Source organism: Cucurbita moschata, unplaced genomic scaffold (assembly GCF_002738365.1).
Source record: "Cucurbita moschata cultivar Rifu unplaced genomic scaffold, Cmos_1.0 Cmo_Scf00026, whole genome shotgun sequence".
Lineage (NCBI taxonomy): Eukaryota > Viridiplantae > Streptophyta > Magnoliopsida > Cucurbitales > Cucurbitaceae > Cucurbita > Cucurbita moschata.
In genome coordinates, this window is record NW_019268542.1 from 3,410,111 (window position 1) to 3,427,583 (window position 17,473).

Sequence of the window (17,473 nt, forward strand, 5' to 3'; positions counted from 1 at the left end):
CATATCTTTGTGACCATGCCCATCAATCACGTGCCGCTCATGACCAGATAATCTCACATATTTAAATTGTGAAGTTAAGAGCTAAGTTGATGTTTAAAGAATTTAAGATGACTTTCTGTTGGGTTGTAATTGCACATTTCTTGGAGGATATGCTATGAACAAAATGTAACTGTTTTCTGTTATGGTAGATAATGACACCAAAGAGACGCGGATCCTATGTCGGGCCTAGACCCAGAAGGGGAAGAAGAAGAGTCGCCTAGACACCATTGTTTCACCACCTGAGGTGGAACAACCTGAACCTCAAGAGGAAGTTAGAGATGTGTCCCCAAGCAAGTGAGAGAATTGTACCACGGGCACCAAGAACTGGAATGGGCCAAAGGGGAGTGGTGAACCAAGACAAGTTTGACGCAGACTCTACTACTCCCCTCCCAGAGGTAGTCCCACCAGTGTCAGACATTACTACAGAGGTCTCGCCCAGCCAACCAACAACCACGCTCACACTGGATGTGCTACCAACGTTCATGTTAACCTCAATGGAAAATCAGGCTCTAATGACCCAAATGATGCAAACACTGGTGGCTAATCAGACATCAGTGCAAGGGACCAAAGACTTAGGGACTATGACTGTGGAATCCCATTACCGGAAAGCATTCCAAAGATATAAACTATCTTCCTTTGACGGTGGCAAGGTAGATCCTATAGTAGCAGATGTTAGATAAAAAGCTATGATTTTTTCTTTATTTAGGTTATTCGCACGTTTCTTAAACTTAGTTACTTGATTTTTTTGGGCTACTAAATAATGTAAGAGCTTATTTTTAGCGGACCATTTGGGCCAACTTTGCTCAAGATGTGTTAGCCACCTCCTCCAATTTTAGAATGTAATATGTTTTGGAGGAATGTAATATGTTTTAAATATCCAAATTAAATGTGAAACATTTGCACCCTGTTTTTTCAAAAACAAATCCCAAAGCTTCTATACTCTTCCTTTATTTTTCTTCTCCCAACAATTTCTTAGGCAATTTTTCTTCAAGGATTTTCTCACTAGGCGAATTGCTCAGTCAAAGATAACAGTAGAGACCTGGCTAGAGGATATTGAAACAACCTTTCATTCTTTAACTATCTGCTAGAATATCAGGTTCATTGTGGGCATAGATGTTGAAAGGAGAGGCACATTTATGGTAGAAAGACGCTCAGAGGATTATTGCACCACATGGACAGACTATTAGCTGGTGCCAGTTCAAAGAAGCCTACCTTTGCAAATATTATCCAGTCACTACTAGAATGAAAATGTAGGACGCATTCTTTGAACTCAAATAGGGAGACAAGTTAGTGGAGGAGTATGATCTAGAGTTTAACAGGCTGGCAAGATTTTCTCTAGCATATATCAGCATTGAGGAGTTAAAGGTCGAGTGATTCATTGTTGGTCTAAGGGAGGATCTAAAGGGGCATGTGGTAGCCCAGGCATCCTCTGATTATGCAGAAGCCCTTTGAGTGGTGATCCACATCGATATGCCCAACATCGACAAGTTATAGTCAAGATTAGCCCAGACACCCCATGCCGCAATTCAAGGGAAGAGAACAGACATGAACCACCCTAGAACTGGCAAACCGCCCTCTGGCGCACTAGTGTAACGACCGATCTTCGACGCATCGAATCACGGGTCGCCACGTAGACTCAAGAGTAAAAACTTTTCAACACTTCTTGTTGTTTGAACAGGGGACTAAAAGTTAAAAGTTGTCTGATATATATTTCAAAATATCAAAATTACTACAAAACACATAACGAGAACCCTTAGAGTCACATCAAAAGGAAACGGTTGCAAAATGTCGCGTGTTTTTCCAAAAACATCAAAATCATAACCAAAATGACATGGGAGAAGAGGACTCAATCTAAGGGCCCCTTCTGCAGCTGCACACCTCCACACGTTCCTGCCACCGATCCAGATCTACTTTTCACCTGAAAAATAGAAATAACAAAGAATGAGTATATACAAATACTCTGTAAGCAACCTGCTCGTAAGCTCTTGTCAAAGTTAGCCCTATTCACGGGATCTTAAGCTTTGTGCTCGAATAGTCCCTAGTCAGAGACCTAGTGGTGCCTGGCAACGTCTAACTGTTCCTAAGATCAGTAACTACCTGCCACTATGCCTCGCTAGGCCGGGTTAGTAACTACCTATCTTACGCCCTTGTAGGCTTAGATCAAGAAAACTACCTGTTTTAGGAACATTAACTACTTGTCATTATGTCGCTCGGCTGGATCAGTAAAAAGGTCATGACTTGTTTCAATATTCAACTCTAACTGGTTACCACAGTAATATACTATGATTACCCTCAACCCCTTGTGGGTGACTACTAAAACGGTACACTGTCGTCTACGTAATTCATAACTTATGATAACTAGCACATAATAAATGGTCCAACTCACAAAGGGCAACAATGGCTACCCAAGCTCCACACCCAATGCCTAACAAAGAGTCACGGCAACAACACGTCACCATGCTAAATCACGTAATAATCATCTAGTTCAACATAAAACATACCATTCCATACGCCTATAAAAAATTTCACATTCATGCCAACGAAACTATATAACCATAACGACAATCAAAATATAACTAAACACATTATTGAAGTACCACCTCCATGAACTAAATTTATCCATCCCTAAATGCGGTACTAAATTATTTGCCCACAAATCCAAACCGACGCCTACAAGCAATTACATAGAAACTTACTCCAGATGGTTACTTACTTGATGGTAGACTTCTCAAAACTTTATCGAGTCTTCAAGTGTCCACTTGACTAAGCTAATTAGGAATTTTCCTAAAAATAAGGCATTATGGAATGTGTGAGTCAAGTACTTAAATCTAAATAAAGACGAATCAAATGGTTAATTCGGGTTTCGGTTCTGTATAGATGAGTCAGGTCGGGTTGGTCCAACGGGTCGGGTCAGGCTATGCCCCACGATTTTCGCCCTCTTCTTCCCACCTTCTTCTTGATCTTTCTGTCCTCTCAGCACCCCATGTCTTCTTCTTTACGAGGACTCATCAACATCCCTTGACCATAACCTATATACACCGACCCAGTGAAACGTATTAGGGTTTTTGGGAAATGAGCAAAGAAAATCACACCACTAGGGCTTACCGTCGGCGTTCTCCCTTCCTGAACCGTTCGTTCCCAACGTTGCCGATGAGCACTTCAAGGTTCGTCGTTCGTCTCCTCCGCTCCACCCTCTCATCTGTGTTTCTTCTTCTTCTTTTTCCTTTCTTTCTTTTTTTTTTTTCCTATCGGCTGTCTTTCGTTTCCTTTCTTCTCTCTTCTTTTCTTTTTCTTTTTAACCCTAAAATCGTAGTACAGCTGCCCTTTCTCTCTCTCACTTAATGCCAGTCTTACAATCTTCCCCCCTTGACAACTTTCGTCCTCGAAAGTTCCTAATCCTAGAACAACACGAGGTACTTGGCCCTCATCTCGCTCTCTAACTCCCAGGTTGCTTCCTCAACAGGATGGTTGTTCCATAACACCTTAACAAGCGATATCTCCTTGTTTCTAAGCTTCTGTATTTTTGTGGCTACAATCCCGATGGGCTCCTCCTTGTAACTTAAGTCCTCCCTTAAAGGAAAATTTGCATACTCAATCACATTCGAAGGATCTTGGGTGCACTTATGCAACATACACATGTAGAACACGTTGTGAACAACAGCTAGAGTAGGAGGCAAGACTAGTCAGTACGCCATAGAACCAACTCTCTCCAAGATGTCGAAAGGACCGATAAATCTTGGGCTCAGCTTGCCCTTCTTTCTGAACCTCATTACCCCTCTCATGGGTGTCAATTTTAGGAAGACGTAATCGCCAACGGCAAACTCTAGAGCCTTGCGACGCGTGTCTGCATAACTCTTTTGTCAGCTCTATGCAGTCTGAATTTGTACTCTGATCTTTTGGACTGCTGCATTCGTTTGTTGGACTAATTCTAGTCCTAAAATTTGTCGTTTTTCCACTTCTTCCCAAAAAGTTGGAGACCGACACCTTTGCCCGTATAGAGCCTCAAAAGGTTCCATATGTATGATCGTTTGGTAACTATTATTATATGAAAATTCTATAAGGTGCAGGTATTCATTCCAACCACAGGCGAAGTCTATTACGCATGCTCGCAACATGTCTTCTAGGACCTGGTTCAGCCTCTCGGTTTGGCCGTCAATCTAGAGGTGGAGCGTTGTACTGAATCTGAGTTGGGTCCCCATTGCTTTTTGCAAACTTTTCCAAAAGTGGGAGGTAAAGCGTTAATCTCTATCTGACACAATGGAGACCGGAATCCCATGCAATCTGACAATTTATTCCAAATATAACTTTGCCCATTTATCCCCCGTGTAAGTAGCCTTACCTGAGATAAAGTGGGCGAATTTCGTCAGTCTATCAATAATCACCCAAATAACCGTGTATCCCTTCGAGGTCTTGGGTAATCTGGTTACGAAGTCTATGGCTATATTCTCCCACTTCTACTGTGGGATGTCTAGGGGTTATAGTTGATGGTGTTACTCTAACACGTGCGGAAACAATTTGGATCTTAGGCACTTTAAGTACATTAATTATAGTAAATTAGCTAGCATGTTCAAAAGCATTAAAACTCAAATTCTTTTAATGCTAACCTTTTGAAATTCAAATTCTTTTTTCCTCACGAACCGATTTCGAACCACCACTAGTGTCTTCCCTACTATTCTCCGGCCTTAGAACGGGATTGTGGAATTTGGTGAGTGATGAAACTTGATAGGAATTTAGCATATGTAAAGAGAGAGTTTTGAGAGATTTTCTCAAAGTTTTTCAAGTAGTTTTTCCATGTACCTTATCACTCTATTTATAGAGTCATATTTGAATGTTCATCCAAATTTGAGATTACCAAATTTTGACACTCAAATTTCCACTCAAATTTGTGGGATTATGGGGCAAGCATGCAAGTTGAGTTAACCAAATTTTGACGCTCAAAATTTCACTCAAATTTGTGGGGTTTATTTGGCAAACATGCATGTTTGGTTAAACCAAATTTTGACACTCAAAATTCCATCAAATTTTTGGGATTATGTGACAAACATGCAAGTTTGGTTAAACCATATATTGACACTCAATATTCCACTAACTCAAACATGAATTTTTCCATGAAATGAAGTCAACATTTTGACTTTCATTATTTTAATTCAACAATTAATTTAAATAATTAATTTCAAATCAAAATAATATTAAATGATTAATTAAACAGTTTAATTAATATTTAACATTAAATCATATGTCAATCCCAATCAATTCCGGCACATATGGATTATGAATCCCTATTCATAATTAAAACATTTAAATCTTATTTAAATATCTCAAATTCTCTCTTTTTGTTTAATTCATAATTAAAACAAAATGTGGTTAAATATATCGTATATATTTAGTGTGTATTCCCTAATTTGAATTCGAACACTTCGAACTCACTCATCACACTGTTCTAAGGTTTAGTCCGATATGAGCTAGTAGAGGGATCTAATGGACCTACAGATCATGGGCTCCAACGATCCGAGATTAACCGGCTAAACTCACTAACCTTGTTAACCAACATTCGTTAATTACTAGAACACTCCACTATAGCCTAGTAGTTGCACTCCCTTCACTATAGATATATTTCTGTCCATTTGATATAACCATGATTAGTAAGTTGATCCTTCACAGGTTGTTCATAACTAGAGCTGGGTCAATTTACCATTTTACCCCTTAAGTTACTTTTTGTTCCTTAAGTCCCACTGATCCTCTAATGAACAATTGATTTGTTGTCCAACCACCAAACCGAATCCCTCTTGGGCCAATGAGAGGGCGGGGCTCCTTGTTCAAGACTTGGAGTCAGTACTTAAGGGAACAACCTCTCTACTATCCCTAAAAGCGAGTAGGAGTGAATTTCATTTTACACCCTATGTCCCCAACTATTCACCCAGTCTTACCCCTGAAATGGGAGGCTTATTGAGTCGGCGAACTCGGGCCACTCTCACCCATGCAAACCTAAGGATAATTCTTAATAAACAAGAGTTCATAGTGAGCTCAGAATTAAGATCGAGTTACCTAGGTCATCAAATGAAAAAATCAATCTCAATAGTAAACGACATTATAAACTGAGGATGGTTTTCTTCATGGTCTGATCTTATGTAATACTCATTGCATAGGATGCCCCCACTCACATGTCTCACATGTACAATTTAGTGATCACATTGTTTATATCATATACAAAAGCGGGCCGCATCCATAGTGTCCCCAGAATAAGGTACTTAACCTTATCCCTGTACTATAGATCATTTTGATTATATACTTGAACTTGATACACTCTTATGTCTCTACATATAGTTCAAGTAATCATACTATAGCCAAAGTGTTCTTAGTTTATTGGATTTAGATTAATGATCGTAACATTCACTTTATTCAATAACAATCTTTACTGAATAAACATCAATAATAACTTTATTGAAAACAAAATATGTTTTTGTTCACAAACTATGAGTTTTAGGACATAAAACCCAACAGTAGTAAGCTTGAGGGTCTCTGTCTAGGGGCCTTCCTCTGTTGACAAGTGAGACACCTACTAACTTTGAGAGCAACATCCTGCTTCATCCCTGGCCATCAATAACACTTCTTTATGTCACGATACATCTTGGTACTACCAAGGTGTACTGAATACAGAGATTCATGTGCTTCAGCCAGGAGGTCTTCTTTGATTTGTCCATCTGGGGGGACACATAGTCGCCCCTGCCATAGTAATCCTTCCTCGGAAGACATGGTAAATCCTTCCTCCCTCTCTGCCTCATCCTGTTGGCAAACCAAGTACAAGTGAGGGTCGTTGCTCTGAGCATTTATGATTCACTACCTTAGATCTGACTAGACCTTAAGTTGACTCAATCTTCCCATTGCGCCACTTGCCATTACTTCTATTCTAGCTTTCGACATATCCTCCTACAACGTATACTCCCTTATAATTAACGCCAAAGAGTGAGCAGTCTTCTTACTCAGAGCATCAGCTACGACGTTAGCTTTACTTGGGTGATACATTATTTCAAGGTTATAGTCCTTTACTAACTCCAACCAATGCATTTGTCTCATGTTGAGTTCCTTTTGAGTGAATAAGTATTTCAAGTTCTTGTGATCGGTGAACATCTGTATACGCTCGCCATACAGGTAGTTTCGCCATATCTTCAAAGCAAATACTACGGCAGCTAACTCCAGATCATGCATCAAGTAGTTTCTCTCATAATTCTTTAACTAACGCGAAGCATAGGCTATGACTTTGCCATTTTGCATCAGGACACAACCTAGACCTTTCCCTGATGCATCTCTATAGACCACAAAATTTTCTGAGCTATCTAGTACTGCAAGTACCAGCACTGTAATTAGTCAGTGCTTGAGTTCCTTGAAACTTTGCTCACATGCACTATCCCACGAGAACGTCTTTCTTTTCCTCCTTAGTTGTGTGAGACTGACAACTATTTTGGAGAAATCTTGAATAAATCTTCTTTAGTATCTAGCTAAACCTTAGAAGCTTCTCACTTCGGTTGCTGAGGTAGGTCGGGGCCAATCTATAATTGCCACGACTTTGGTTGGATCCACTAATATGCCCTTTCTGGAGACAACATGCCTCAAGAAGGTCACTTCTTGTAACCAAAATTCACTCTTGAAAAATTTAGCATAAAGTCGATGTGCCCTTAGCCTTGACAGCACCTGACATAAATGCGCTTCGTGCTCCTCGTTGCTCTTGGAGTATACTAATATGTCATCAATGAATACTATGACAAACGTATCCTGGAAGTCCTTAAACACCCTATTCATAAGGTCCATAAATGCTGCTGGGGCGTTCGTCAAGCCAAAAGACATCACAGTAAACTCATAATGACCATATCGACTCTTGAAAGCCGTCTTGGGGATGTCGCCTTCCTTGATCCTCAACTGGTGGTACCCTGATCGCAAGTCCATCTTCGAAAATACTGATGCACCTTGTAGTTGATCAAAAAGATCATCAATGCGAGGCAATGAGTATTTGTTTTTTATTGTTACTTTATTCAATGCTTCGTAGTCAATGCACAATCTCAGTGTCTCATCTTTCTTCTTGACAACCAGTATTGGGCCCCCCATGGCGACACACTTGACCTGATAAAACCTCGATCCAATAAATCTTGCAACAACTCTTTAAGTTCTTTCAACTCGGCAGGAGTTATCCTATACGATGCCTTGAATATTGGGGTGGTACCTGGCTCCAACTCAATTGCGAAGTCCCTGTCCCTGACTGGCAGTAACCCCGACAGCTCTTCTAGAAACACTGAGGTAGGTTGGGTGCCTTATCCTAGTAACACTATTGATACAGCCCACTTTGTAATCGTTACAAATGATTTGATCCAAATCATTCGTGTGGAGTCATGTAAGTGGGGGTATCCTATACAATGAGTTTGTATAAGATTGGACCAAGAAATTTTTTATCTCTTTATAAATCTGTTAATTGAGAAGATTAATATTTTACATGATGATCATATGTGACTCGATCTTAATCCTGAGTGAGTTATGAACTCTTGCCTGTGAGGGCTTGTCTTTTAATTTACATGGGTGAGAATGACTCTTTTAGCCGATTCAATATGCCTACCATTTTGGGGACTTGACCAAATAGGGAGTTGGGAACACAGTATCATGAGATTGAATTTGCTCCTTTCCATATAAGGAAAGTAGATAAGTTCTCTTAAGTACTGATTTCGGGACTTGAACAATGGGACCCCACCCTCTCATTGGCCCGAGAGGGACTTGGTTTATGATTGGATCATAGACAAATTGTTCATTAGAGAATCAGTGGTACTTGATAGATATAATTACAGGGGTAAAATGGACTTTTGACCCAATTGTAATTATGAACCACTCGTGAAGGATCGACTTGCTTGTAATGGTTATATCAATAGACACAACTTGTCCTACAGTGCATAAGAGTGCAATTCTAGGTCTATAGTGGAGTGACTTATAGTTAATGAATGGAAATTGATTAATTAAAGAGTTTAATTCATTAATTCTTATCATTGGAGCTTATAATCTGTAGGTCCATAAGGTCCCCTTGCTAGCTCATAGTAACGCTTAAAAGTTCAATTTATTTGAAAGAAAATTTGAATGGTTCAAATTGATATTTAGTATATTAGATATATTAAATATAGATGAGAAAATAAATTTAATTTGAAATGTCAAATTAATATTTAATATATTAGATATATTAAATAAAGAGAGAAAATATATTTAATTTGAAATGTCAAATTAATATTTAATATATTAGATATATTAAATATATGAAGAAAAATATATATTAATTTGAAGGGTTTAAATTAATATTTAAAATATTAGATATTAAATAAAAAATATATGTATTGTATTTGATACAATTAAATATTAAATATTTTGATACATTAAATAAAAATATATTTGAAATTTGAATAAGATTCAAATTAGTTAAATATATATTAGGATATCTTATAATATCTAAATATGATTTGTATAAGGTATTATATCTTAATATATTAAATATGCAAATATATTATTTTGCAAATATTCTCCAAGAGTCCTTATAAAAGGACCCTCTGGTTGAGCCAAAGATATACGATCTCTCACACTCTCTTTAGAGAATGAAATTACATTTCCAGAGAATTCTCGAAACTCCCTTCTCCAATCCATTTGGGATTTTCTTTCAAGAGGCTCCCAGAAGCCATGCCTTTGTGTTCGAGTCATAGTAAGAAAGATCTTGTAGAATGTTGAAGAACTTCTACATGGCCTTGTGTTCGAGTCATAGTAAGGAAGAGGCTCCCAAAAGCCACGACCTTGTTTTCGAGTCATAGTAAGGAAGATCTTGTAGAATGTTGAAGAACTTCTCCAAGAGTCCCTATAAAAGGACCCTCGGGTTGAGCCAAAGATATACGATCTTTCACACTTTCTATGGAGAATGAAATTACATTTCTAGAGAATTCTCGAAACTCTCTTCTCCAATCCCTTTGGGATTTTCTTTCAAGAGGCTCCCAGAAGCCATGACCTTGTGTTCGAGTCATAGTGAGGAGAACTTCTACATGGTTGGAATACTCCAATTGCAAGTTAGGGTTTCTAGGAAGGTAGAGTTCTTATTCTCATATTTATTGCTTTGTTTTAATTCATCATTAAAACAATCAATTTCGCAAAGAACTCATAAATATACCATATATATTATTTAAAATAAAATACCCACCGTGGTACTTTTAAATTCAAATAAAAATCAACTTGGCTCTGATACCAATTGAAGGGAATGAACTCTTCATCCACGTAGTGGAAACATTGGGAACCGTTTTGATTTTTATTAAGAATTAAAACAAAGCAATAAATACAAGAGTAAGAACACTACCTTTGTAGAAACCTAGATTGCAAGACTACTCGGAGTATTCTAACCATGCAGAAGTTCTTCAACATTCCACAAGATCTTCCTTATTATGACTCAAACACAAGGTCAAGACTTGTGGAGTCTCTTGAAAGAAAATCCCAAAGGGATTAGAGAGAGAGTTTCGAGAATTCTCTGTAAATGTAATTTCATTCTCAAGAGAAAATGTGAGAGATTGTATATCTTTGACTAAACCCAAAGGTCATTTTTAGGGACTCTTGGAGAATATTTGCAAAATAATATATTTGCATATTTAATATATTAAGATATAATACCTTATAAAAATCATATTGAGATATTATAAGATATCCTAATATATATTTAACTAATTTGAATCTTATTCAAATTTCAAATATATTTTTATTTAATGTATAAAAAAAAAATATGGAAAGATTTAATATTTAATTGTATTAAATACAATAAATATATTTTTTATTTAATATATTTAATATATTAAATATTAATTTGAACCTTTAAATTAATATATATTTTTCTACATTTATATTTAATATGTCTAATATATTAAATATTAATTTGAACCCTTTAAATTAAATATATTTTCTCTCTTTATTTAATATATCTAATATATTAAATATTAATTTGACATTTCAAATTAAATTTATTTTCTCCTTTATATTTAATATATCTAATATACTAAATATCAATTTGAACCATTTAAATTTTTTTTCAAATAAATTGAACCTTTTAGGCTATCAAGTGGAACTTATGGACCTACAGATTATAAGCTCCAATGATAAAAATTAATGAATTAAACTCTTTAATTAATCAATTTTCATTCATTAACTATAAGTCACTCTACTATAGACTTAGAGTTGCACTCTTATGCACTGTAGGACAAGTTGTGTCTATTGATATAACCATTACAAGCAAGTCGATCCTTCACGAGTTGTTCATAATTACAGTTGGGTCAAAAGTCCATTTTACCCCTGTAATTACATCTATCACCTTAAGTACCACTGATTCTCTAATGAACAATTTGTCTATGATCCAATCATAAACCAAGTCCCTCTCGGACCATGAGAGGGTGGGGTCCCATTGTTCAAGTCCCGAAATCAGTACTTAAGAGAACTTATCTACTTTCCTTATATGGAAAGGAGCGAATTCAATCTCATGATACTGTGTTCCCAACTCCCTGTTTGGTCAAGTCCCCAAAATGGTAGGCATATTGAATCGGCTAAAACAGTCATTCTCACCCATGTAAATTAAAGGGCAAGCCCTCACAAGCAAGAGTTCATAACTCACTCAGAGTTAAGATCAAGTTGTATATGATCATCATGTGAAATATTAATCCTCTCAATTAATGGATTTACAAAGAGAGATTAAATATTTCTTGGTCCAGTCTTATACAAACTCATTGTATAGGATACCCCCACTTTCATGTCTTCACATGAATGATTTGGATCAAATCATTTTTAATGATTACAAAGTGGGCCCTATCAATAGTGTTACTAGGATAAGGCACCCAACCTTATCCATATACTAGACTCTTTAGATTATTACTTGAACACGATCCTCTTGTATGTCAACCACATACTGTTCAAGATTACATTAATAACCTTGAACACGATCCTCTCAAGTGCCTGATCCGGCAGTGCCTATTCCGAGGCTGAATCCTGAGCAAGCTCAGACTCCTTTGGAGCCCTGGTGGCTCTCCTACCCCTCCTTCTAATCTTGGGAGCCATAGTATCTACATTGTACAACAAGTAGGTTACTAGATATCCAATTCAAACTTTAACCATAATAGTTTATGGATTCACGTCACACCATGAAAAGTTAAACCATAATACAACTACAGCTATTACTACGCTTGTAACTTACTTCCTTGGTTACTTGTTCGAGAAGGAAAGTGGCTACAAGTTGAGCTGCAAAGTGCCCAACTGACATTCTAGTTAAGGAAGGTCTACAAGACTTAACAATCTAGTGCTCTGATACCAAAATTGTAACGACCGATCTTCGACACATCGAATCACGGGTTGTCACATGGACTCAAGAGTAAAAACCTTTCAACACTTCTTGTTGTTTGAACAGGGGACTAAAAGTTAAAAGTAGTCTGATATACATTTCAAAATATCAAAATTACTACAAAACACATAACGAGAACCTGTAGAGTCACATCAAAAGGAAACGGTTGCAAAATATCGCGTGTTTTTCCAAAAACATGAAAATCATAACCAAAACGACATGGGAGAAGAGGACTCAATCTAAGGGCCCCTTCTACAGTTGCATGCCTCCACACGTTACCGCCACCGATCCAGATCTACTTTTCACCTGAAAAATAGAAATAACACGGAATGAGTATATACAAATACTCAATAAGTAACCTGCTCGTAAGCTCTTGTCGAACTTAGCCCTATTCACGAGATCTTAAGCTTTGTGCTCGAATAGTCGCTAGTCGGAGACCTAGTAGTGTCTGGCAACATCTAACTATTCCTAAGATCAGTAACTACTTGCCACTATGCCTCGCTAGGCCGGTCAGTAACTACCTGCCTTACGCCCTTGTAGACTCAAATCAGTAAAACTACTTGTCTTAGGTACAGTAACTTCTTGTCACTATGCCGCTCGACTAGATTAGTAAAAAAGCCATGACTCGCCTCACTATTCACCTCTAACGAGTTACCATAGTAATATACTATGATTACCCTCAACCCCTTGTGGGTAACTACTAAAATGGTACATTGTCGTCTACATACTTCATAACTTATGATAACTAGCAGATAATAAATGGTCTAACTCACAAAGGGCAACAATGGCTACCCAAGCTCCACAACCAATGCCTGACAAAGAGTCACAGCAACAACACGTCACCATGCTAAATCACGTAATAACCATCTAGTTCAACATAAAACATACCATTCCATATGCCTATCAGAAATTTCACATTCATGTCAACGAAACTATATAACCATAATGACAATCAAAATATAACTAAACACATTATCGAAGTGCCACCTCCATGAACTAAATTTATCCATCCCTCAATGCGATACTAAATTATTTTCCCACAAACCCATACCGACGCCTACAAGAAATTACATAGAAACTTGCTCCAGATGGTTACTTACCTGATCGTAGACTTCCTGAAAGTTTATCGAGTCTTCAAGTGTCCACTTGACTAAGCTAATTGGGAATTTTCCTATAAATAAGGCATTATGGAATGTGTGAGTCAAGTACCTAAATCTGAACAAAAACGAATCAAATGGGGTGAAATGAAAGGAAAAATTTGGGTTTTGATTTTGTACAAGTGAGTCTGGTCAGGTCAGTCCAACGGGTCGGGTCAGGTTGTGCCCCAGGATTTTCGACCTCTTCTTCCCACCTTCTTCTTTATTTTTCTGTCCTCTCAGCACCCCATGTCTTCTTCTTCACGAGGACTCATCAACTTCCCTCGACCATAACCTAGGTACACCGACCCAGTGACACGTATTGGAGTTTTAGGGAAAGGAGCAATGAAAATCACACCACTAGGGCTTACCGTCGGCGTTCTCCCTTCCTGAATCGTTCGACCCCAACATTGCCGATAAGCGCTTCAAGCTTCAAAGTTCGTCTCCTTCTCTCCACCCTCTCCTCTGTTTTTCTTCTTCTTCTTCTTTTTCCTTTTTTTTATTTTTTTTATTTTTTTTTAACCCTAAAAGAGTAGTACAGCTGGTCTTTCTCTCTCCTTACTTAATGTAAGTTGTACGGCTCTTACAACTAGTAATCAAGGGAGAGCCCCAACATAGAACAAGACTATTTGCCCTAAGTGTCAACGTCCTCACAAGGGGAAATGTCGAGTAGGAACTAATGTATGCTATAGATGTGGCCAAACAGGGCACTTTTTAGTGAATTGTCCTCAGAAAGGAGATCAAGAAACTAACTGACATGTGGCACAGAGTCAAAGAACCCGGGGTGCTCTGCAGTAGCAAGAGCGAGCAGTAGTGCATGCAACAACAGCCAGACAAGCCAACAAGCTTGACACAGATGTTATAGGTACTCTAACCATCTTTAGTCATCTTGCCTTGTTATTTGATTCAGGTTCTACACATGCTTTCGTATCTAAGGAATTTGTAGAGCTAGCACACCTAGAAAAGGAACCCTTAGAGATCACCCTGTCATTGTCCACCCCTGCTCACGAGCTATAGATGGCTACTCATAGGATTAAGGGATGTAGTGTATCAGTGTTAAGAAGTGTCATGGAAGCCGCATTGATACTGTTAAGCATGCAAAAATTCGATGTCATCTTAGGTATGGATTGGCTAAGCGAGAATCGTGCTCTGATAGATTTTGAGACTCGAAAAATGACTCTCAGAATCCTGTCAGGGGATAGTTTTACATAGTGGCGCAAGCGCATTTTTAGCGAGTGTGAACCTGGACAGCATCAACTAGCAGATAGTACAGTTTGTAAATATTTTCCCAGAGGATTTGCCAAGTTTGTCCCCAGCCAGGGAATTTGATTTTGGGGGCAACAGTTTTCTCCAAAATTGACTTGAGGCCATGGTATCATTAGATGATGATCAGAAAAGAGAATATACTTGAGATGACCTTTAGAAGTCACTATGGACATTACGAGTTTCTTGTTATGTCTTTTGGCCTTAACAATGCATCTAGAGTCATCACGAAAGTAATGAACAGGGTGTTTAAGAAATTCTTAGACACCTTTGTAATAGTGTTTATTACGATATTTTGGTTTACTCTAAGTTAGAGGCAGAGCACGAGGAGTAGGGTGTACACCCAACCTGAAAACCTGAAAACCGAAACCGACCCAATCCGACCTAACCCGAAACATAAGGGTTAGGTTGGGTTTTGTTAGATTTCAGGTTTGGGTTGGGTCCATTTTTTTGAACCCGATCTGATTTGGGTTGGGTTCGGGTTCCAAAAGAAAATGATTGGGTCAACCCGACTCAACCCGAAAATATTTGGAAAAAAAAAAAGAAATTGAAGCCCAAGGGCCCAAAGTCAAAGCCCAATAACCTATTGCTAATGTCTTGTCTTGTCTCTAACCACCTTTAACAAAGCCCAAGCTTGACACTTTTTACCAAAGTCCAATTACTTAAATGGTGTAAACAAATTTAAAATAACAATTCTCTCCGAGCTTTGATTACTTAAATGGGACAAAAAGCCTCATTTCTGAGTCAACGGAACATTTCTCTCCCTCCTCTTTAGTCAGCCGATCTCTCTCTCTCCTTTGTTATAATTCTCTCTCAAAAAGCCTCATCCTGACAGCCTTTTTCTCCTTTCAGCCAATTCTCTTCTCACGCCAAAATACAAACCTTTAGCCAAAATACAAACCTTCAGCCAAAATATAAATCTCTCTCTCAACGCTTAGTCTCTCACAAAAAATTTGATCTCAATAGTATTTTCTCGCGTTTTTTGTCTTGTTTCTCTCTTGCGTACCGTCTTTCTCTCTTTAGTCTCTTGGAACGTCATAACGGGTAAGTTCTTGGAACGCCATAATGATATATTTTAACTTTGATGCATCCTATAGTAATTGTTCATATTGGGTTGAATGTTTAAATCATAATAGTTCTATTTTACTTTTTATAGATGGAAAACAGTAGTGCAACTGAATGTGCCAATAGCTCTAGTAATTATAATGCATCGAAGCCACCATTGGCCGCACAATCTGAATTTAAGAAGAAGAAACCTAGTAAATCAACCATGTGGGATCATTTTACAAGATTGGAGAACAATAATAATAATAAGAGGTGCACTTAAGGAGTATTACCTCAGCGGTGAAAGAAATTTCTCTTTCTTTCCCTCTGCTATTTCTGAGTTCTTGGCAGCACTCTCCCTCTGCAATTTTTACACAAATTTTATTTCTTCCTCTCTGTCATTTTACTCTACAATCCTTCCTTTGCCATTCATTTTATTTTGCTATCTCTTCCTCTGCCATCATCTTCTCTCCTCTACCACTCATTTCAACTTCTCTCCTGCACTTCATTTCAACTCCTCTTCTCTGCAATTCATTTCTCTCCAATTAATTTCAACTCCTCTCCTCTCCAATTCATTTCAATTGCAATTAATTTCTCTACAATTAATTTTAATCCATTCATCTCTCTACTGCAATCCATTTCTCTATCTACCGCAATCCATTCATCCATTTCTCTCCCTACCTCTCTACAATCCATTCATCCATTCCTCTCCCTACCTTTCTGCTCTCAGCCTCTCCACAAAATACAAATCTCTTTCGATACTTAGTCTCTCACAAGGAATTTGATCTCAATAGCATTCTCTAGCGTTCTTTGTCTTGTTTCTTTCTCGCCTGCCGTCTTTCTCTCTTTAGTCTCTTGGAACGCTATAACGGATAAGTTTTTTCGTTTTTTCTCTTTTTGTTATATCCCCTTGCAAAAACTGATTGTATATTTTAACCTTGATGCATTCTATGATAATTGTTCATATTGAGTTAAATGTTTGAATCATAATAGTTCTATTTTACTTTTTATAGATGGAAAACAATAGTGTAACAATATGTACAAGTAGCTCAAGTAATTATAATGCATTGAAACCATCATTGGCTACCCAATCTGAATTTAAGAAGAAGAAACCCAGTACATCAACCGTGTGGGATCACTTTACAAGATTAGAGAACAATAATAAGAGGACAAAGGAGTATGCTTATGATACTAATTCTTGTGGAACTAGCACGTTATGAAAGCACTTAAAAAATCAGTGTAGGAAGTACCCATATAAGGTGGAGGACAAAGGACAAACCAATCTAAGTTTTCAATGTTCAATGGATGGAAAGGGTGGTAGTAATATTGTTACTTCATTATTTAGTCAAACAAGATGTAGAGCAGCATGTGCCAAGATGATAATTATGGATGAATTATCATTTAAATTTGTAGAGAATTAGGGTTTCAAATTGTTTTGTAGTATTGCATGTCCTAAGTTTGACCCTCCGTCAACAGTAACCATTGCTAGAGATATATTTCAGCTCTATCTAGAAGAAAAAAAGAAGTTGAAAGATTTTTTAGTCAGTCATTCCAAGAGGGTTTGTCTTACCACTGACACATGAACTTTGTTGCAAAATATTAATTACATGGTAAT

The 17,473-nt window shown here is 37.7% G+C and overlaps 1 protein-coding gene and 1 long non-coding RNA gene across 2 annotated transcripts; both read right to left on the bottom strand.

Annotated features, from left to right (window-relative positions):
• Positions 1-3,437: 3,437 nt before the first annotated feature.
• On the bottom strand, positions 3,438-8,139 carry LOC111462021 (uncharacterized protein K02A2.6-like). Its single transcript, XM_023105671.1, has 3 exons — positions 7,729-8,139; positions 6,688-6,822; positions 3,438-3,659 (listed from the first exon to the last, which is right to left on the bottom strand). Exons 1-3 carry the CDS (start codon positions 8,137-8,139, stop codon positions 3,438-3,440), a joined length of 768 nt encoding a protein of 255 aa, XP_022961439.1.
• Positions 8,140-12,472: 4,333 nt separating this feature from the next.
• LOC111462038 lies at positions 12,473-13,976 on the bottom strand. Its single transcript, XR_002713690.1, has 3 exons — positions 13,923-13,976; positions 13,516-13,846; positions 12,473-12,721 (listed from the first exon to the last, which is right to left on the bottom strand). It is a non-coding gene; the product is annotated as an uncharacterized LOC111462038 (long non-coding RNA).
• Between the last annotated feature and the right edge of the window lie 3,497 nt (positions 13,977-17,473).

What these genes read in the sequence shown, in the direction of transcription:
- LOC111462021 (XM_023105671.1), bottom strand. Translation starts at nt 8,139, where the DNA reads ATGGGGGGCCCAATACTGGTTGTCAAGAAGAAAGATGAGACACTGAGA. An exon ending in ACGAAGCGCATTTATGTCAG is followed by an intron (nt 6,823 to 7,728) that starts GTGCTGTCAAGG and finishes GTTTGCCAACAG; the next exon opens with GATGAGGCAGAGAGGGAGGA. An exon ending in CACATGAATCTCTGTATTCA is followed by an intron (nt 3,660 to 6,687) that starts GTACACCTTGGT and finishes ATGTTGCATAAG; the next exon opens with TGCACCCAAGATCCTTCGAA.